Here is a 22,028-nt window from a genome sequence, read left to right on the forward strand (position 1 = left end):
ATGACACATGCAAGAATTGAGAAACTGAAAAGAGAATAGTCCCCAAATTTTCACCGCTTACCAATTTTGTTTTGGTCGTATCTTGATAATTCTCTGTTGGCTTTTCACACTCAAATGCTCCCCCAGAGACATTTAAAAGAAAAAAAAGCTATTTGTAATTCTTATGCAGTTCAGTCCTGGCTTGAAAGAAGGCTAAGTCATACTCATAAAAGGGATTTTATGGTGGAGCAGAATGAGACAAGTTAGGATTCAGCTAGCTAACAGATCCTGTGTTAACAGTCAATGTAGCAGCAGCTTATTATCAACTAACTAGCCACTTCTTGCGGCTGCAAAGTAGACCATACCTTGAGGTGGAGGTAGTACCTTGATATTTCTTTAAAAATCAGCAGGAGCCACCGACTCATCCATTACTATAACATGACAGGAGGACTGTGTGCCAGTCATCCAGTGATCACCTGTTGCTGCTCTATTTTGAGCTGGCAAGAAGTCTTTGAAGTCTTGTCCGGCCGTGGTGAACAGCACAGATTCAAATACGAGTCTTTACACATGTGGAGGAGACATTCAGGAAAGCAGACTCTGGAAGTAGTACAAGAAGAGTTATGTAAAGGAAGTATGTCAGATGCTACTAAATGGTGGTAAATGTCAATAAAAACCCAGAACATTAGTCGTAACTTCCCCATGCTTTCTGCAACTCTCTCTTTCCCTCCTTTCTCTAGTTGTTCTCAATCCAGTTCAAATATGTGCCTTGTGTCGGTATAAGAGGATTACTCTCAAGTATTTTCACTTTTTGTAGCTAACAGTATTCTCTATGAATCAGTATTTAAAGAAAGCTCCTAAGAGAAAAATGACACCAAACCTGATGAGAGCTTTTCAAAAGTGTATTATTGCTTTGGTTAGAAATACAAGGGAAACCCCTATTTGTACATTTGTACAGCATTTGTTCATTTTCATCTGATGATATGGATCATGGTACTTTTTTACACAGATGTGACAAATAGTATTACAGCTGCTCTTTATTTGATCTTCTAAAGAGACAAAGATGTGCAAGGATTCTGTCTGCTCCCTCTTTCCCACCGTGTCATCTGTCGTTTGGGAAAGAGTCCTAATTTGCAGCAGATACAAAACTATTTGTCGAGTTGCAGGTTTGCCAAAAATAAATGAAACCATTAATTACTACATTTTTTGAGCAGCTGTTAATGGATTGGGATAAGAAAACTGTACATTAGACTACTGGTTAATTACAAGAACTGTAATTGTTTAATGTGGCTTTTGTGGAATGAAATTACAATACCAGAGGAGGTAAATTCATGCAGTTTTTGAAAATTATACGTGAAAACATGCACATACTTACACTGCAGTAAAGCTAAGGAATGCATAGCTATTTTACTAGGTGATTCACTTCTGAGATTGCATGAACACATATTCTCAACAAAAATACTTTAAAAGAAAGTAATGTTTAAACACACCTTTTAATTCAAGTGTAAAATTATTAAAGGTAGTAAGTTAATATCTTGTAACCCCAGAGCTAATAATGCAGGAGATTCAGATATAACATTAAAATCCAAATGTGTTTACATCATTAGAAATTAACAACTAAGCAGTTTTATCTCCTCTTCGGAGTGCCATGAAGCAGTAACTGTACTGTTATGATTGGTGCTTAATAATATTTGCAGTTCCAGATTAAATTATGTGAATGTTTGAGGACACATTGCTTTCCTCCCTTGCTGTCACCCTCGGGGACAACATTATTCCATCAGTTTGGTATTTTTCTTCTCCAGGAGGAATAAAAGATGGTGCCATTTTGGAAGAGAGCAATTCCTGATTGAGTTTTCTATACTATGGCCTTATTTTTCAAGTCCCAAAAAGATTTTTATTTGGGAGAGGCGGACGGGGCGATGACAGTTTGATTGTTATTTCAAAATGTAGCCAGTGTGTGATGCTTTAATTTTATGGAAATCTTCAAGCCTCGGTACTGCTTCATGGATAGATTTAAAGTATCCATTGATTAAATGAACATTAGTCACTAAGTGTCTTAAAAGTATCATATTTTAACTCAACTTCCATAATGAGAACATTTGCAGAAGTAGCAGAAATTTTGAAGAGACAGTGCTCTGTTTTGAAAATACATCATTCCGTGTGATCTGAGCAGTTTCATTGCATCTTTAATGCAAAACTAATTAAGTACAAAACCACAAGACAAATTTCGTTGTTATTGCAATAAAATCTAATCTACTTTATAATATTGTACAGAAATAAGGTGCTAAATTATACTGAAAATTTGACATTTAAAATTGAATTCCAGGTACACATGAGTATGTTAACTAACAGGAAGTCAGTAAGGCCTGACTTTAAAAAATATCTATAACAAAAAATCAGATAGCCTCTAGAAATCGTGTACTTCTGATCCTCCTGATGTACCATCTGGATTGAATTTTCCCCTGAATGAATTGATAACAAATTTCTCACTTTCCAGTACCCGAATTTTAGCACATGGTATGCTTGTTTCTCACACTCAACTGCATTAGACACTCTCTCTCTTCTTCTGCTCGAGCTCGTGCTCCAGAGCTCAAGCTTTGCTTGTTTCATCTTACCTGTTAAAATGCTAATGGCATAAAGATAAAGTTAATTTGGGCTTCAGAGGTGTGAAGACCCTTCCTGCTGTTTAAGGTCTGAGCAGGAGCCATGCACAGTAGCTTGCACTGTAGTTCCACAAACTGTTTAACTATTGTTAAGCAGCATTGCAATCAAAAGAGGTTATTTTGCAGTCTGTTTTTCCACCACTTAATTGTCCCAGCATCTCCCCTGCCATGAGAAATTTGGATCTACTCTATTTGGTTCACCACACAGGCACATGAAACCACAAACATAAGGATGAATAGCCATGCATGAAGGAAGGGTTGGTTTGCCTCTCGCTGTTCTTACTGTAAATTAAACTGTTTGTGCAATTTTTACATCCAGTTCCTACTAATCTTGAAGGGATCCCTGAATCGCATATACGTAAAGCAGCATCCAGTGGTGCACATTCACTAAAATTCTGAGGCATAGACACACTGACTTCTATTCACACTGTGGGGTTTGTGTAAGGAGAAAAAGAGTTTAGAAGAAAATTTCAGTAGTTCGTTTCAAATTACATAAAATTTTCATGTTTATTTTCTTTGTTGATATTTTTAAATTGTGATCATTTATTGTAACTAAATTTCAGCCTAGCTGGAAACTAACACTCAGTAACTGTCCTAGCCAAAAGGAAGCAAAGACACTGTTCAGCCTGATGATTTTTGGATTTTGCAATTAGTTTTGCCATTCTTCTGTTACTTCATATACATATTTTTAGAAGTCTTGATATTGCTAGTCAATAATACAGAGCAGAAGGACATAAGTGAAGTTTTTGCTATGAAAGAATTTTGAAACTAAAAAGGACCAAAAAAAAAAAAGTCAATGTTTCTTTAACTTTCTCTTACCTGCTCTCCTTTGTTATTAGAAAGTCAAATTTTGCATTCACTCCTACACACACAGACCCCTTGTACTCAATGGAGTTGCATGACAGTTACTGAGAGGAATAGGTGCGGAGTGTTCAGAAGCATAATTTGCTTAATGTTCAGTCTCAGCTTTAATGACTTACCCCCCCCCATCCCAACTTGTATACAATTATATCTTTGTTTATCTGATTGACTGGATTATAACTGTACTATCTTGGTCAGACAATAAGACTGTTTGAAGAGTTGTTTCTCAAGCATAGTATTAAAAATAGGGAAGTGAAAGGGACTACGGAGGAGAATGATGTTGGGGTCCAGCTACAGAGCACTTACTTTCTTGGAACCGATTGGAAGACAGTAGGTTAAGGACTGACCACGATGGATGTAATATGACAAAAAGCTTCTGGATCACTGGTCCAGGTCTAGGTCTGAATGACTGGTTAAAAATCGTTACATTGTGCTGGCTCTTTACCTACATTAATTGAATTATTGGTCTCATACTGAACTAAATTCCTTCCGGTTAGCCATGCTTGCTCACCTTCCCAGCACAGAGGTAAAGAAAGAAATTGGCATACAGGCAGAGTGTTGAGTGCTTCCAACCTGATAGGACATTTTCCTCCTTCCATTTTTGAGCTACTATATTAGATATTTGGATTTTTAGTGTTGCTTCTTCTTCTATACCTGTTTTAAAAGCAAAGGATTTTGAATGTGATGCTAATGTTTGCAATAATTCAACCTAACTCTGTATAAGTGTAATCCAGAACTTTAAGATGTGTTTTTTAAAGTCTTTTCAACAAAATACATTTGTCCTGCACTAAGTTTATTTAGTGACTATCATACTTAGTAAACAAATATGTATCCAGAAATATCTGGAAGAAATAGTGTCACTGAGTAAGCTGTCAAGTCCTTCTGTTGAAGTATCTGTTTAAGCCCATGGTTACTGCTCAAGTCATAATGATATTTTCCAAATCACTTCATAGCTGGATCGGGGCCCATATCTCTTGGATACCAACAATGTTGTCGCAAGATGAAGAAGAAACCAAAGAATATTTGCTTTAGAATTTGTGAAACAATATTGTCCTGTAACAGGATGGCATTCTATTACTGCAGCCTATTTTCTAACTATGTTTCACCATTACACAAATATGAGCATTGTTTTTATCAGGTGTTGCTTGACACAAAACAATAATGGAACTTGCTGTCAAAATATATAGAAATATTATCAATGAATATTAAATTTATATTCTGAATGATTATAAATACTCATGTCCTGTCTTGAAAATGTAAAATCATGGCATTTGTTGAAAAAAACTAAGTTTTAGCTGTTTCATTTTTAACAGAAGTGGATTTTTTGGTTTTATTCCCTCAGTGTTCCTTGGTGACTTGTTTGTACACCAAGATATTGGTTTGGATTTGCCTTTGTGTAATTCATATACTTTTGATCAATTCCAACTCATGCCCAATTATATTACACTAAATTAACATAATTCAACAGATGTTGATATTTAAATGTTTTCTGGCATTCACATCTTGGACAGCTGTCTTAGAGCTTAGGGAAAAGGCAAACATTTAGAGTTAAATGCTGAACATATGCTTAAATTACTAATTAGAAACAAGAAAAAACAATGCATTATCCTTTCTGAGGGCAGTAGGCCTCTACTGCAGAATTTTTTTTTTTTTAGAGACTCAGTTCACAAATAAATTACATAAGTGACTTGAGATTGGGTGTCAAAACATATGTAGTCATGTAAGTTTTTATTTTCCATTGTGTTTGCTCAAATTATGCCAGAGTGGAGTTGAATCTGTAGATTTGTAGAGTTCAGGTAAATTTTGGACGACTGCTGTGTCTGAGTGAGACTTGAAAGTGCTGAAAAAGATAACAGAAAGGAACATATTAGGATATAGTATTAGATGATGAGGTAATCTGATGGGGCCAGGGGAAGATTGTATTCTTCTCAAAATAGGGTTGCACTAGGACTTTCAATAATACAGGTATGTCACCCTTATGTTTAAAGTTATGTTGTGAACAGATTGGCATAGTATGAAAGGAGTTCGATAGAGCTGCATGGTTTTATCACATCTGTTTAAGATTTAATAAAAGGAAAATAAAGTGCATAGCTCTTCTGGTCAATGTAATGGTTTTTGCAGTTGTGGAGGCAGATGAAGCAATCTGTTGTATAGATGATGTCATTCTTTAGACAAGTCTGAAGAAAAGCTTTACTGTTTGTAAAGGATGTGGAGGAATCAAGTGTGGAACTGATTTCACCTGAATGGTGTCTGAGAAAAGCGATACCAAGAAGAAATGCGTATTCATCTTCATAAGCATTAAAAATTAATACATATGCTGCATATGCACTGTATTTCATTATTATATTGCCAGTTCTTTAGCACTGAAGGAAAATTTTCTGTAAAAACTTTTAACGTGTTTTGGTCGACAAGACTAATTTGCAGCAGTACTGGTCTACCACTCCTAGCCAAGAGAGAAATCCTTTTAATACTGTCAACACTCCAGTGCTGGATGGGATGAGGGTGGTTCTTTCCACAGCCTGCAGAAAGTTAGCATGAGGGAGTATTTATGAACTATTTCACACATTAGAAACAAAAGCAAACTAGAGAAAGAGATTTTTAAGTTTCTAATTTCCAGGAATCTTGTCTTCTGATACTGTGTATCACCAATGCTGCTTTCACAGGTTCCATAAAAGCCATGAAATTCTTCTAATTCACTGAGAGGATTTGATGGAAGTAGAGGGAGACCCTATGTACAGCCTGAGCATACGATCTCAGTGTCCCATTATCAAAAGTATATTTTTTTCTGGAAAAAAGGCTCAGGTGAGGAAATGTTCACCAAGAATGCAGCTTTGGTGTAGCCTCTGATGAGTGTTCTGGCATTTAATATACTGAATGCCAAGGTTGCCAGCAGGCACACATGCATGTGATGTGTTTCTGTAACAAATAACAAAATAGATTTCAGACATTGATTTGACCTAAAGCTGGGTAAATTTGTACTGAGTAAGGTTTATCTCAAATGTTCTTAAAAAACAATCCAGCAATGTTTTGTTAAGATTGCCCTATACCATAATACTAAGATGCGGAGTCCAAATCTTCATTGTTGAAGCAGCTGTTTTGTTCACTGTTATCTGTCTTCACCTACTCCCCAGGAATGTTGACCTCAAAGTGGTGTCCTGTGCATCTACTGGAAGTGCACATGCACTATGCATATTTTAGAGTGAAAGAGTGTGAGTACCTTCTTCAGAATGCACAAGGTGCCATCCCTCTCTAATTGTCCATGGGGCACATGCATTACTACATGTGTTACTCTTCTCTGAGTATTCAAATGGAGACCAGAGGCTGTGTCCATGTTTTGGCCAAGCTGTGTGCTACAAGGGAAAGAGGAAATCTTTCCGTATAAAATTCCCGAGCCATTGCTTTTCATATATTTTTCCTCAAAAACAAACATACTTTGCATATTTCAGTGTAATATTGTCAAATCAGCGTGCATCTTTTCTGTGGTTATATTGAGATACATGCCAGAGGCAAAGATTAGAAGTATTCATTATACCTAGATAATACAGAATAGTCTTCCCAAATTTACAGCACCAATTGCTTCGTACTTGTATTTGATGTGATACCCTTCGAGTAAGTCCATGCTTCTGGAGACTCAGTGAAATGGAAGTGTAGAGTTTTGTGTTCATCTTACCTAATTAACTAATAGGGTGATGGGACATTTAGAAATACATATATAACAGGTTTTTAATGGTGTTTACCTCTAAACTGATCATAAACTGTTCCATGGACTTGAAGCCATTGTCTGCCACTTGTATAGATTTAGAAAGGTACAGTAAGAGTTCAAGTTCACCCAAACTCTCTTATTTAAGCAGTGCTAATGGATGCAGTTCCGTTGGCCACCAGATACAGCAGTGTCTGCATTTTAAGCCATGTAATAAATGAGATAACCTGTACTACAGGTCCATTCTGTGTGAGGATGTGAGAACCATTTCTGTGGTATTTTTATGTAAAAGGTACTTAAATAGTGGGAGGTTTGCTCGGATTATTCTTTGATTTTATAAAGTTGAGCTGTTCCACACATTCTGGTTTTTTTAATCATTTTATTAGCTTGCTTCTCTGTTATGCAGCTGAGTTACTTTTTTTTCATTTTTAACTGCTGCTGTGAACATTGCTTCATGCACTCCCTACTCAGTTTCAGTTTATAAGAAATTGTCCAGTCATTTCAAGCTTAAAGTGAGTCATGGTCCTCACTGCATTCTCTCTTCAGTCATATCCATATTCATATCTATTTCATATCTATATTTTAAGACTGAGAACTGACAGTTTCAGTTACATTTCCCCTTCAAAATAATCTCTCAAGTCCCTTCTAAAATGCAAACCAGTCAACTCTTGCCTTATTGTAATCTCTTGTGAAAGGAGTTCGCTTACAAACTTTTATCAAGCCTCTTCATTAGCTGAAGCATTCAGTGGTGATAAACTTAAAGAGTTCTACAGCCATCTGCAGGAATGCGTGGATACTGTGGCAGAATGGTGTGTCACTATTTGCTGTGGATTTGTTCCTCAGGTGAGAGAGATGCTAATTGGAATATAATGGATAGGCAAGTATTGATCATTACCAAGTCATCCAATTGTAAAATAGAAATCAGTGTTCTTGAAAACATTATTACATCACAACAATATGCTGCATAGGATTTTCCAAGTTAGAGTACAGAAATTTAATAGTGTTAAACAAAAAACACACACTCTTCCACATCTGCCCTTGTTAGTAATCAGTACTTTTATGCATTTTTGACACAAACAGAACATAAAACCATCACCTCCATTACTTACAAGCAATCTTAGCAATGTCGTAGTGTCATCTGCTAAGTGGTTTGACAGTAAATATACTAAAGGACAAAATTAAGTTTGCCTTCGATGATGTTGTAACCGTCGGCACAATTACAGTGCACCAACAAAAGCAACTGCACTGATATCAAATAAAGCATTGCAGCTTGCAAGGAAAGTGACAGCTGCTAACGGCAGACGGGCAAAGTAAAGTGATGAACAGACATGTTGTTACAATGAGACATATAAAATAAACCTGCAAACATTTTGTATTTAATACACTAGTACCCAGAGTTCCCCCAAGTGAGATGACGGCCTCGCTAGTTTAGACCGTTGTACTAGCACGTATGAAGCTATCTGCTATATAAGACTGTCTTCATTGCATCTCTCTGAAGAGTCTGTGGAATAATTACTGAATTTGAATAGCATTTTTTAATTTGGGGAGAAAGGGGATTTTTGCATTTTGGTGGGGTTTGGGGGTTTGGTTTGTTTTTGTTTACACATGGGATGATAGTGATTACAGAAACATCTAATAAACCAGAGAGCTAGAACTCATGTTCAGGAGTATCTGTTGTCCTACACCCGTTTTACTGTATTATCCTTCTCAGTGACTGGACTGGTGAACCTAGAACTCTGATAGCGACAAAGGTGATACCTACTAGTGAGTTAAGAACCGCTTTGTGTGCTTGGTTGCTGAGAAGGTGGATTGCAATTAAAGCAGTGCAGCTGTAGGTTCCCCCATAGAACAAAATGTTTATTTGGGGAATGTAACCAAATGGTCCATTGGCTGCAAAGGTCAGGGTAGATAAAAATCTGACATAGCCTATTACAAATGTCTTGGAGAGGTGAACATGTGTAACTGTAGAAAAGGCACTCATCAAAAATATTTGCTTATTGAGCTATGAAAATTACAGAAAAAGAAGTTGTGTTGAGTAGGCACGGATAGAAATGTTTGGGGAGCTTAGAGAGACAATTCTAGGCGTGCTAGCATAGTAAGGACAATTACGATGAAAAAAGAAATGATAGGGAGACTGCAACTATTTAAGAAGGAGATAGCGAAATTTCTGTCAGAGTGAGTGTTTGTCACAAGAATGCATGGATGCTTGTGAATTGCTTTACATGTCATTGCTTCTATAAAAGTATTTGCTGTATAAAAACTATTTTTTATTGTGTTTATTATTTATTATTTCAGTAGCTTTTTTGTTGTTACTACCTTCCCAGTCTGTCTTCATTTTTGTGGCTCTTATTTACCACATAGAAAGGAGAATCTAAACACCGTGCGCAAGATGAAAAATGAATAAAAATTGACAGCGGCTTTTCCAATGTTTTTGTTTAATACGTCGAGGCATGGCACAACAACAATAACAACAAAATTCTTGGCGTGCTAGTGCAAGTTCACACCAGCCTGGCTTTTGCAGCCCTCTTATTTCCCTCTGCCACAACTTTGCCGCTGCTGTGACACTTGCAGGCCTGCTCGGCCGCGGTGCAGCTGATGCCCTGTCCATGCTCATATTTTTCTTATTGACAGTGAGTGTTCTTGCCAAACGCCAGGGACCATAGTCACATCTGTTTGTCTCCCAAGCTTGTCTGAGGCTGCTTGGGAACACTTTTTATCCAGAGGGCAGCTTTAACTAGGCCTAATACTCTGAAAAGCCTCTATTTGTAAATGCATACAATGAGGCGACAAGTTCTTGTTGTCTTTCCTTAAAAATTATTCCATTTGACACTGCTTGCTCCAGTCCCTGTCACCAGCACGTCAAAAGCCAAGTTTTCAGGCAAGGTGGTCTTAACAAGTTTTATTTTTTCCCTAATAAAATGCCTAGCTTCCCTCCAGAGCACTATTTATAAATGATAGCTGGAAGCAAGCTAGGGGTAAGTAGAGAGAAGTCAGGCAAATAGCTTTCTTCCTTTCTGTAATCCACGCTCTTCTGATTTAATGCTAAGAAACATAATGCTGAACTTAGCCTGATTGAGGGTCAGAGTTCTCCCTACTTTATAATATTATAATACCTCCATTACAAGCATTTCAAAATGTACTGTGCAGCTTCAGAATAATACCTCATTTTGTCTAACCTGCCAGTTCCAGGGCAGTGACAGTTTTTGTCTCTTCCTCTTAACAAAAAAAAAAAAAAAAGCTTTTTGTTTTGCTGTGATCTACATTGACAGTGCATATCAAATGTTAAGACCTGGCGAAAGCAAATGATGCTTTAGAATCACGAGTTAGCTTAATGTTTGATGTTAGTGGCCATAAAACTGGGTTTGACAAAGCTTAATTGGTGCTCTAGCATATTGTTATTTATTTGTGGTGTACAGAATTTTCGACAACAACAAAGAAATACCCACACTCACCTTGGCTGGTGATCGGGTTGTTGTGCTCGGCAAAGGCAAATGATTCATTTATGCTGAAGGAACAAGGCTGCCTTTCAGACGTTCATTGATTTTAAATTAAAAAGTAACTGCTATGTTCTACATGAAGGGTGACAACAATAACAAAGTAGTCCTTACTTAGTGTTATTTGTTGCAACTCCATTCCGTGTGCCTGGAGGAAAAGTGGGGAGACCCCAGTACCATAATCTTACAGATCAATAATCTAGATATCTCAATGTAGTGTAACAGATAATCAATTCTGGGTAGAATAACTCAAACGCTGCTAGCTGTTACTGCTGTGGCTCAGGTCTTCAGGTTCAATTGCCTGACTTTATTAATTTTTATCTTTCATCCTACTTGTATTCCTGGAGACTTTCTCCCTTTTTCATTCAGAAGAGAAAACTGAGCGTTGCACACTGTTTAACATATAATTTACCACACAACTTATTCTGCATGTTTAATATCAATGTTAAATATTGATGTATTGATGATTAAACATCCCTTATTTTTTTTCTAATAATTGTTTCCCCATATTGTATTTAAATGTTAATTTTCTTTATTATACAATCAATTATGAAAGGGTTGCACATCTTGATTTCTTTCTAAGTTTAAAAATGAAATTTATCACAACGTTAATATACTAGTTCAACTGTGTTCCATTTCTGGATGTTAAAATAGGACACAATTTCAACTTAGAAGAATTGCAAGGAAAACGTCTGTTGTAAAACGAAGAGAATTAAATAAGTGTTGAAACAGGGGTTCACTAGGTGAAGCTAGAGTGTACTTCTGTGTGAGACTTAAATTTCTTGGAATATTTTACTATTTAAATAAAAGCACTGTGGTACTTGTTAATTTACTGTAACTTTTTAGAAGAAGTATGTAGAGGATTGTACGTTGTCATATTTTTCATCAAGCTGTTGTTGTCACTCTTTTACATTATTGAGCAGATCTGAGGTCTCTCAACATTATATGGCCATTTGTTATTCATTTAGAAGCAGCATAGCTTTAAAAAGTTTATAAATGCAGTAAAGGATAAGTCATATATCCACACTGAAACCAGATCCCGTGAGTGACAGAGTGTTACTATGCTACAGTAGACTGTCAGGCGCAATTTTCAGCTCATAATTTTGTCAAAATACACTATACTTCTGTGGTAAGAATCACAGTTCTCAGTAACAGTTATGGAGACATATTAAAATTGTGGAGTTTAGAAATTACTGCATTTTCCCCCCTTCTGTTCTAGTTCTTTCCAAAAAAAATGACAGCTACATATATTCCATTCTACAGGCCCTGTACATTACTTTAAGAAAAATAATAACTATAGTTGTCCTTTAAGGTTATATCCCAAAATTCAATATTTGGAAATTCCAAATTTACCCTTTTCTGTGGTACCTGGTTTCTAATAGCTGGCTTTAATGCAATAAGATTTGCTTGTTTGCCATCCTCTGCAACTCCACCAATTTTCCAGTCCCCAAGTGTAAGCTCGTAATTGTTTAATGAGTATACCAGATAGTATGCTTCCATGTTCTCATTCTCACAACTTGCTGGTGAATTAGAAGAGGACAAATTGCTGTGCTACAAGTTTATTTCATGCACCTTTGAGGAGTTTACTGTTTCATGTTTTCTCATTCATTCTTCATCTTACCTTAAAAAAATTGATAATACTTTTCATGTAATAAATGTTGTCCTGACAGTCAGGCGTTACTAGCCAATTGATAACCTACCAACACTATTGTGATCTCTTTAGATAATTAATCTTAGCTATTTTCCTGTCAGGAGCAATAGTGGGTTTGTTTTATGTTGAGCTAGAAAGATTGCCAGTTTTGAAAATTAAAAAGCATTCCCTTTATATTATTCATTCCAGTAACAATTTATGATGCTGCATTTAGATACTGAGCGCTTGTCAACAAACATAATTATGCTTCGATATAAACAAGATTGGTGGCTTCACTGTGCAGCTTCATCTTGGTTGAGAATGTTTTGATATAGGTTCAGATTATACAAGCTGTGTACTTATGTGGCGGTTTTCCTCCTTTGTTAATAGTTTTCTCCTATAATTACTTGCAGGCAAACCAGTGTACATTTAGGATCATTGTGCATGGGAGACATCAAACGGAGAAGGAAAGCTGCTCCCCTGCCAGGACCCACAGGTAACCAATTTCCCTGGGACAGAACACAAAACACAAGATGTTAAATCTCTAAATACAAAGCAGTAGGTCAGTGACCTGGGAAAATGCTTGATAAATTCAGTGACTTCCCATATAACTTCAGATATGTCCTATCCTTATTTATTAATAGAGATTAAGAAATAAATAGGCTCTCTTAATTCTCCCTCAGACATTTCCAATTTCTAGTCCTTTGTAGCACGGCACTTCTTTAAAGAGAATAAATCTTTTTTCATATACTGAGAATCATAGACAGTAAAGATTACTGCTTATGCTTCAAGCGTTACAAGGTAGAAGACATGAGGTATCTTTTTTCTGTGAGGAATGCATATGAATACTATAAATACCCTGCACAATAAAGATAGGATGTGAATTCTTGGGCAAACAATTGAAAATGTGGAGATAAAGCAGTGTTTCACAGCCTTAAAATTAGTGCTGTACATTAAATAAGAAGCACTTGCAAGCACATTTCTGAAAGATTTTTACAGATGCGAGGTCACAACCATTGGATGCATTTTGCTGATGTCACAGCTGTGAAATGACTTTTTCAATACTTAGCAGTGATTTATAGGACTCTCATCAGTTTGTTGTATTAATTATATATGTGCGTACTGGAAGGATTAGATTGTGTGTGTGTGCCTGTCTGAGGCTTTTTATATATTGCTAATATGGAAATCTGGATTGCATGTCCTAGTCATATATCAATTACTATAGCAACACATGCAACACATACAGTTCTTCAAATATATTCTAAATAGATATCTTTAGAGAAGCCTAATATTTGTATTCTGAGTGAATTCCCCCTCCTGAAACTTCTTTGTTTCAAACCTCAGTGGCAGAAACAGACCAAGAATAATATTAAAAATGTTATAAAAGCACCTTAGTGGCAGCAGTATGGAAAAAGAGAATGTGTGGGTCAGCTTCTAAGACTCTGAACATATGTGAAGTGAGAAAGAAAAATACTTAATGGCTGAAGAGAGAATAATATAATTATTTCTACAAGGTGATTTTCACTTCACAACTTTCAAGTACTAGACGATGTCATTTTGTACTGAGAGGGTATGAAGTATCATGAAATTAATTTTATTACTCATTTTACCTTTGGCTTTCCGTGTTCAGTATTTTATTTTACAAGCTGGCTCTTCTGACTAACTTTGCAAAGCCAATATTTTGATACTAAGGCAAATATATTATGTGGTCATTCAATGTTACGTATCTATATATTCACAATTTTAGAGATTGTTTTGCTCCCAAAATTTACGTTTACATGGAGAGAGACAGAGAATAACGGTGGATAAAGGTATCATATGAGATACCTTTTAACTAATGTGTGTTTCAAGGTAAACTTTTCAATTTTGTTCTGAGCAGGACGACTGAGAAATTTTTCTGTGGTTGTATAAAAGTTTTTTTCTGCATTTAATCATTGCAAATTTTTAAGCAAATAGAAAGTTTGGTAAACTTTGAGTACATATGTGTAGGTAATGTATAACATTTTATAAATTATTACAGTTGTCTCAAAGGCTCACCTTCATACAGATAAATTATTTATCCATCACAGGCCTTGTTTGTTTGTCGGTATTTCATACCATCTTATGAAAGAAAGAGTTTCCTTTTAGAAAGGAAATACATTTGGAAATTTGGATTAAAATGAAAGATCACTATTTGATTATTCTTCCTTCAGTAGTTTTAGTTAGCTAAGATATAGGAACAGAAGGACTAGATTTTATGTAGGATAATTTGTAAACTTTTTTCTTGAACGAAAGAAAGGGCAAATTTTTATATTCTTATGAACAAAAGTTGGAAATGAAAAGAAGCATTCTGCTAATAACTGTCCATATTTAACATCATAGTGAAACCTGAAAGGCTGTCTGTAAATGAGTCATTAACTGCAAACGTTTCCTTGAGCTATATATGCTGCAAATTAGCAAAGTTTCACCTAATATGAGCCAATCCATTGAAAAAAGTATTTTCAAAATTCTTGTCTGCATTTTTTGAATAAATTACATTGGTAAATTAATTCTCGTAGCACTATGCACAGTGTTGAAAATGGCCATTTATATGTTTAGGTTCAGTAGTACTGAAGAGAATGACTGGTGATCCCAGTGAAGTACCGAAACACGTTCTCTGGTTTTGAGTCTCACAAGGGTAGCACCTGCTACTTTCAGACACCTTACAAAGCCAGAGACTTCTGTAGCAAGCAGTGTTATTGGTTAAACTTTTATTAATTGTGACAAGAACACCCAATTTATTTCAGTACTCCGGCTTATTTACTGCTCTTTCACCTTTGTATTTTGTATTGAAAAAGTAAAATGAATATTGATAGAGTTAGATATTGATTTCTAAATTTATAGCCTGTTCTCAGCCTGGAGTCAAAGTCACATACCAATAGGTTTGTGTATATTAGTAACAAAGGATGTAGACTTACTTGTACAGCAATGAGAAGCTATTGAAGCAAGAAAGTTTGAGCAGCATGGAGCATTTTATAGTTTCAAAAATGTCATTTGTAAAGGTGAAGAAAAGCTGTGTTGAAAAGCAGTGAAGAAAATGGGAGATAATATACATATGGATTGTTAGGAGCTGACAGTACTGAGACAGGAGTGTCCTATTCTGCCTTTTTTACTAAGATAAATTTTCTGGTTTGTGGATGCTTGATATAGCCCCATCTGTGTGTTACTGAACCTGGACAGTTAATTAGTTTATCAACTAAAAAAAGATACTAATAAAAATTGTTTACTTCCTATGATTTCTTTTAAGAATTAGGTGTTGTACATTATAAATACCTAGTTTTTTGCACAGCTTCTTCCGTGAAACCAATATTATTTCAGTGATTCTAGTCAGATTTGGGACCAGGTCATTCTCAATGACTTTATGCCCTCTCTGACTACCTGAGTGGTAGAGCTATCTCATATGACACCCTGACATATTTCATTGCAGCAATACAGTGCCCTCAAGTTTGTATAAAAATCTCTTAGACAAACTAATATATTATCATGGAAATAGCTCTACCAAAACTGGGTCCAGTATTAATGAAAATAATAACAAAACAACAAAAGAATTTGTATGCAAGAGAAAGGACATTCTCTGCAAAGTATTGTTACTACTTGAAACACATGAATTGGGAATTTTTACAGTAATTTCAGTCTTAGATTACCTAGTTTAAGTCTCATATCAAACCAGTAGATGCTACAGAATTTTAGATGCCATGTTTATACACTGAATATGCATCTACCCTAGTTCCTTTCCTATTGACTGTCTATCATCTTCTGTACAAGACATTTCTCAATCAGCTCCTGTTAAATCCCTAAGACTTTTTAGGTTCTTTTTCTTTTTTCTTTTTTCTTTTTTTTAGTATGAAACCTCTAAATCTTAAATGTTGGGGAAAAAATCATCAAACTGTTTCACATCTGCAGCATGTTAAGTTAATTTACAGAATGTAGAAAGTTTGATGCAGAACAAAAGTTAAGTTTTACTTGTATGCCTTGTAAATAGCCATTTATTTCTATGTGAAAACAATCTTTTTGCTCTGGTCTTTACATAGCATGGTTTACAGTTTGGAGCAGTGTTGAAAACCTGCAAAAACTAATTTTAAAAAGAGAAAGCTATTTTGTACTTAAAATACAAAGAGTATGCATATAAAATATATAAATTATTATGCATGTTATGGGCACTTTAATACTTAAATTTTGCAAAAGCAAATTTCAGATGTCATTTTCTTTATCTAGTTGGCATGTTGCATGCTACACTTCAGGCTGGTACTGATTGAAATGACCAAGTTAAAAGTCTCATTTTAAAGAATGTGTTTTAATGAAAAATGTGACAGATTCTTAATTACAGCAGAAATACTGAGCACTGCTATAATGCCATCATGACTCACTTTAACAAGGTAATCAAAAGGGTACATGTTTTCATTCCTTTTTAAAAATTGCCAATGGAACAGCTAAGCAAACTATTTTGCTGATGCTTAATATGTCAGTGATTAAAAATCAGACCTGAATATCTGCAGTACCAAAATGATGATTTGAAAAAGATTGTGATTACACTGTGATAACAGAGGTGGCTGAGGCTAAGTTTGTGGTGAAGGTCAACTTGGTGAGATAGTTGCAGAGAAAGGGTAGACTTTTGTGTACTTGGGTAAACTGGCAGTAAATTTCCAAAACTCTAGACAAACTATTATACGCCTGCTTTCTTTTTAGCTTGATTCACTGCTTTTCTATCTAGTAAACATACAACTCCATAGATAGAAAACCCTTGCTATAGGGCAATACAACATTGGCATGTGTTGTGAACACTTCCCTTATTGCGTTGCGCCATTTCTTATCCTTAGTCTACGAAAGTTCTTTCTGGAGTACACAGCGTATCTGCTTCATTGTCCGGCCTATGGATACTCTTTTTTGTTTTGTTGGCTTCTGCAGCAGATTAAATTTTAGGGACTCCTTTCTGTTTCTTTTTTTTCTCCTACCATATTCTCTCACTAAATCAGTTCAAAAATTAAAAGATCACAGAGTGCCATCCAGTATTGGAAACTGCTGTCGTTTCAGAGCAAAAGGCTTTTCATGTTGAGCTTGAGGTCATTGGTTCAGGCGGGGCCCCTTACAATAAACACCAGAGTCAACAAGGAGAGTTCAGTAACAAACTTCAGAAGAAAAGATCCTCAATGCAACAAGAACCAAGCTTATACTGAGAATTTGCTAATGGGTTCCTTGTGATCTAGAGAGGGGACAATGTTCTTCAGGCTGTACACATAGCCAATTAAAGTCAAGGAGAAACCTTCAGGTTGATAGAAGATGACTGTACCTGTCTTTTCTAAATGCTGTTGTCTTCTGAAATGTAGAAGGTTCAAAAATAATTCGCCAAATTACTCTGGGAGTCTTTCCTTAAGGTATTTGTTTCTGGTTGTCGAAAGCATTCAAATTGCCTCCATTGGGAGTTGGACTCGATGATCCTTATGGATCCCTTCCAACTTGAGTGTCGTGGTTTAACCCCAGCCAGCAACTAAGCACCACGCAGATGCTCACTCACTCCCCCCCGCCAAACCCACCCAGTGGGATGGGGGAGAAAATCAGGAAAAGAAGTAAAACTCCTGGGTTGAGATAATAACGGCTTAATAGAACAGAAAAGAAGAAACTAATAACGATAAGACTAATAAAATGACAGCAGTAATAATTAAAGGATCGGAATGTACAAATGATGCACAGTGCAATTGCTCACCACCCACCGATCGATGCCCAGTTAATACCCAAGCGGCGATTCCCCCGCACCCACTCCCCCCAGTTTGTATACCGGGTATGACGTCCCATGGTATGGAATACCCCTTTGTCCAGTTTGGGTCAGCTGTCCTGGCTGCGTCCCTCCCAACTTCTTGTGCCCCTGCAGCTTTCTCGCTGGCTGGGCATGAGAAGCTGAAAAATCCTTGACTTAGTCTAAACACTACTTAGCAACAACTGAAAACATCAGTGTGTTATCAACATCCTTCTCATACTAAATCCAAAACACAGCACTATACCAGCTACTAGGAAGACAATCAACTCTATCCCAGCCAAAACCAGGACGTTCAGATATTCTGTGATTCTGTGGTTTTTTTGGACTTCACTTTCAAGAATCGTAAACCAGCTTAACAGAGGATATCAGCAATGAGAGCATCCTTAATATATAAGAAATTTCTGCTCAAAAAAGGCTTTTATTTTTCCAAGTTCCAAAGGTATGTCTCATTAGACAGTTGTACACTTGAGGAATAGCTTTGTATGAAACCGAGAGGTGTCAGTATGATGGCCAGTTACGTGCTCTGCAAGTTCTGCTGGTTCTCTACCAGGTACCATAATAAGGTGACTCCCCACAGAGAGGAGCTGCCTCCATTTTAGATGCAGTTTGTTAACACTATCACCTAGAACTCGCTCAATAAAAGCAGTACCTGGTATTCTGTCGGCCTGCTTTAGGTTGTTAATACCAAAGGACTTTTGTTAACCAGAGAAGGTTTGGGAGTTAAAATGTGCAAGGAGAAAACACGTGTAGCTTTTCCCCAGTCAATATAACTTCTTACCCCAGCTCTCCCCAACAACCTCTCACTTGATGGTGACTAGTTTTAATTTCTCCTGAGGAACAGGGACCACTGCTACAAATAGGCCCTGCTATAGATTATGCAAAAATCACTTTTCTTAAAGGTTTTTAGCATATAATTTACTTTTTGAATGAGGAAGGAGACCTATGCATAAACCTGATAGCTTTATGCAGAAGGTTTTTGCCACTTCAGAGGAATAAAAATAACTGTTTAAGATATGAGAAAATATTGTCATGATGTGAGAATACAAAATTCATTGATCGGGTTTCCAGTGCAGGCCAGTTTGGACTTCCATTTTCTGTCTTTCTATAAAAGCTTTGCAATTGGTGGAAAAGTTTCTGATAAAAACTGTCATAGATTTCGGTTATACTCTGGATTTCATAAAGAAAATTTTCGCTTTTGATCTCCAAGACAATGAGAGGAAATTTTGATTTATTGATTGTAAGAGAAGTTTACCTTTCAGCCTATATTGACACTGCCAATGCTAACGTAATAACTAAGATTTACGTTTGGATGCCTTCATTACTGATAAAGGGATCGCAGTGAGCATCGTTTGCATAAATAAATAGGCAAATCGTTATCTAGCCCATAGTAAAAAAATGCAGATGTATTTGTCTAGTTTTAATAAATTAATCTTCACATTTTAAATTAAGATAATTTGACCAAAGATAATACTCCAACCACATAGGCACAGAATAGGCAACAGAAGTGGAACTTCACCTCCAGTATCCTGACAATCCATCCCAACTTGAGTTAGGGTCAGAGAGAGCTACCCTAATTTGCATAGTCCTAATATCTGTTTAATCCTCAATCTTTCTGCTGAAATTTACAATAACCATGCTGTCCATTTTGAGAATATTACTTTGATTTAAATCTTTTCCCTGTGGGTTTCAGTGTAAGGTTACAAGCCTTTTTGTAAAAGTCAGGGAATGCTTATCAGAAGTGAGCAGTTTTGCTGAGTTTCAAGGGGTTTGAGCAGAACTCTGGAATGGTCCCCAGGGAGAATGCTTCTTCCAAAATGCCATCCAGTGACAGTCTTTCTGTCAATGTAGACAAGGCGTAAAACTGACCTCCTTTGGACCCAAGTGAAAAGACAGTCTTGAGTATTCAAGAGATTCCCCTTTACAGAGGGATAAATGGGAATCTAATAATTCCAACTCTTTCCAACCAATTTTAGTAATAGTAAAGACTGAATGGGCATGAAGTTACACTTTACACACAGTATAGTCCAATAAAGCATGGAAGGAGAAATCCATTTTCATCAGTGTATGGATATCTGTTTATATATTCAGGAGAGTTGAAAATGGATTTAAATCTAGGGTCTCTGCTGCAAGAAAGAATGCATTTACCCATGCTGCAATTACGCGATGATTCGTTTAATACCCCTTGCAATGGGGCAGTAGGAATGAAACTATGGCAGTACAGACATTAACAGAACTCTGCTGTGAATGCTGGGTAAATAGGGAGGTTTCCGACACCTACCAAAGTTACAGCTCTGTCCTCTCTGCTATTTTTATCTCTCTGCTAGCTAGAATAAAATACAATGCAAGCAGACTCACCTGAACTATAATCATTCTAAGGTTACTCTTTAGACACAGTCTTAGAGAGCTCAGTGTGAGGGATATATAAAAGTCTGGTATAAAAATGGAATCTCAAATATTTTGCTAAATAATATGGCATTTTCATAACTGGTTTGGTTTTTTGTTTGGTGTTTTTTTGGATTTACAGCTATAGTATACTGAATTTTGAAAACCACTGCAGGTACTGATTTTAAAAATCACAGTATGGCTGTTGGCTATGCTCATGATGCTGACTGCGCAATTATCCAAAACAGTTTTAAGAACATAAACATCTAGGCAGTCTGATTCCCATTTTGCTAGTTAGAGAGAGCTGGCATAAAAAGATACGCTACAGCAATGTGTTATTCTGATTACATTCCTTGTAAAATTGTCTTGTGTATCAGTATCAGTCCCTACTGTTCTGAGCTCATCTGTCTCATGAGGAGTCAGAAAAGAAAAAAAATAGATGGAATATTAAATGCTTTCAGAAAATGAGGGGGAAAGTGCACTAGCTTTTAAAGTGAAGCAGCATGTATCGTTTCTCCTTCCATTGGCTGTTTATCCAACATCAATACAACACTTTAGGAGCCAAATTACTAAACAAGCTGCCAATTAGGCTTGCAGTCAGCTGGATAGATTAGTGGCTAAGAGAGGCAGATACAAGATTTTCATCTCTTGAGCCAATTACGCAAGTGAATTACCATCCACAATGCTCCTTGGAAGATTTGAGGTAGAAAGACTGACTCTGCTGTGATAGACATAAGTGAGATCCAGGGTAGGGGGTAAGGGTTAGCAGGCCATGTATTGCAAAAATTACCCAAGCAAAAAGAGATCCTTCTAGGAAAGGATTTAAAGGATTTAAGGCTGCTGGGAGCGATAGAAGAGGAAATAATAGTTGTGGTATTCTCTGCAAAGGCATTGCTGTTCTGCTCACAAGTCTTAATCATATAAAAGAAAGATGAAAGGCCAAGACTATATTTATATACACTGTCATTTTCTCAGAACTGTTTAAAACCCCGTTTTCTTAACATCAAAAATAGTTCAGTGGCCAGAGATGAAATTACTTCAATATGCCTTCGTTTCTTACAACCGGGGAGGGGGGGGGGAACCCAAACCAAAACATTTTCTTAAATAAGAGTTATTTAAGAGATTGAACCTAGCTGTATTCTGATTTTATTCACCCCAATATAAACCAAACATGCTTCATTTTAGTCCAGCAGTTGGACCATGCAAATAAATATTGTCACAATGGTGGTTTATGAGGTCACATTCCTTTATTATTCTATAAAATATGCTAACTTAATTGGTGAACTTTTCATTTTTTTAGAAAGATTTTGCAAATAAAATGGATCTGTCAGATCAAAAACTGTGGACAGGCTCATTTGTTTCCTGCTGAAGATGTTGTACACTGGTGTAACATTGTTTCTTAAATATGAAGCAAATTTAAAACCTGAACTTTTGCAAGCTGTTGTATCCAAAAATGATTAAACAGATGTGGAGCCTGCAGCAGCATTAGACCTCTGATCTGATTTTAGCTTACAGATGGAATTAAATTAATTCATGGCAATCACTGTAAAAT

The 22,028-nt window shown here is 36.3% G+C and overlaps 1 protein-coding gene across 1 annotated transcript in view; it reads left to right on the forward strand.

The window, feature by feature from the left end:
- GPATCH2 (G-patch domain containing 2) overlaps window positions 1-22,028 on the forward strand; it is a 131,001-nt gene that overhangs the window by 101,307 nt on the left and 7,666 nt on the right. Inside the window, exon 9 of the mRNA XM_069800114.1 lies at window positions 12,738-12,820. Coding sequence (XP_069656215.1) covers window positions 12,738-12,820 — 83 coding nt within the window. The remainder of the gene's footprint in view (window positions 1-12,737; window positions 12,821-22,028) is intronic.

This window comes from Haliaeetus albicilla, chromosome 13 (assembly GCF_947461875.1).
Source record: "Haliaeetus albicilla chromosome 13, bHalAlb1.1, whole genome shotgun sequence".
In the NCBI taxonomy this organism is placed as follows: domain Eukaryota; kingdom Metazoa; phylum Chordata; class Aves; order Accipitriformes; family Accipitridae; genus Haliaeetus; species Haliaeetus albicilla.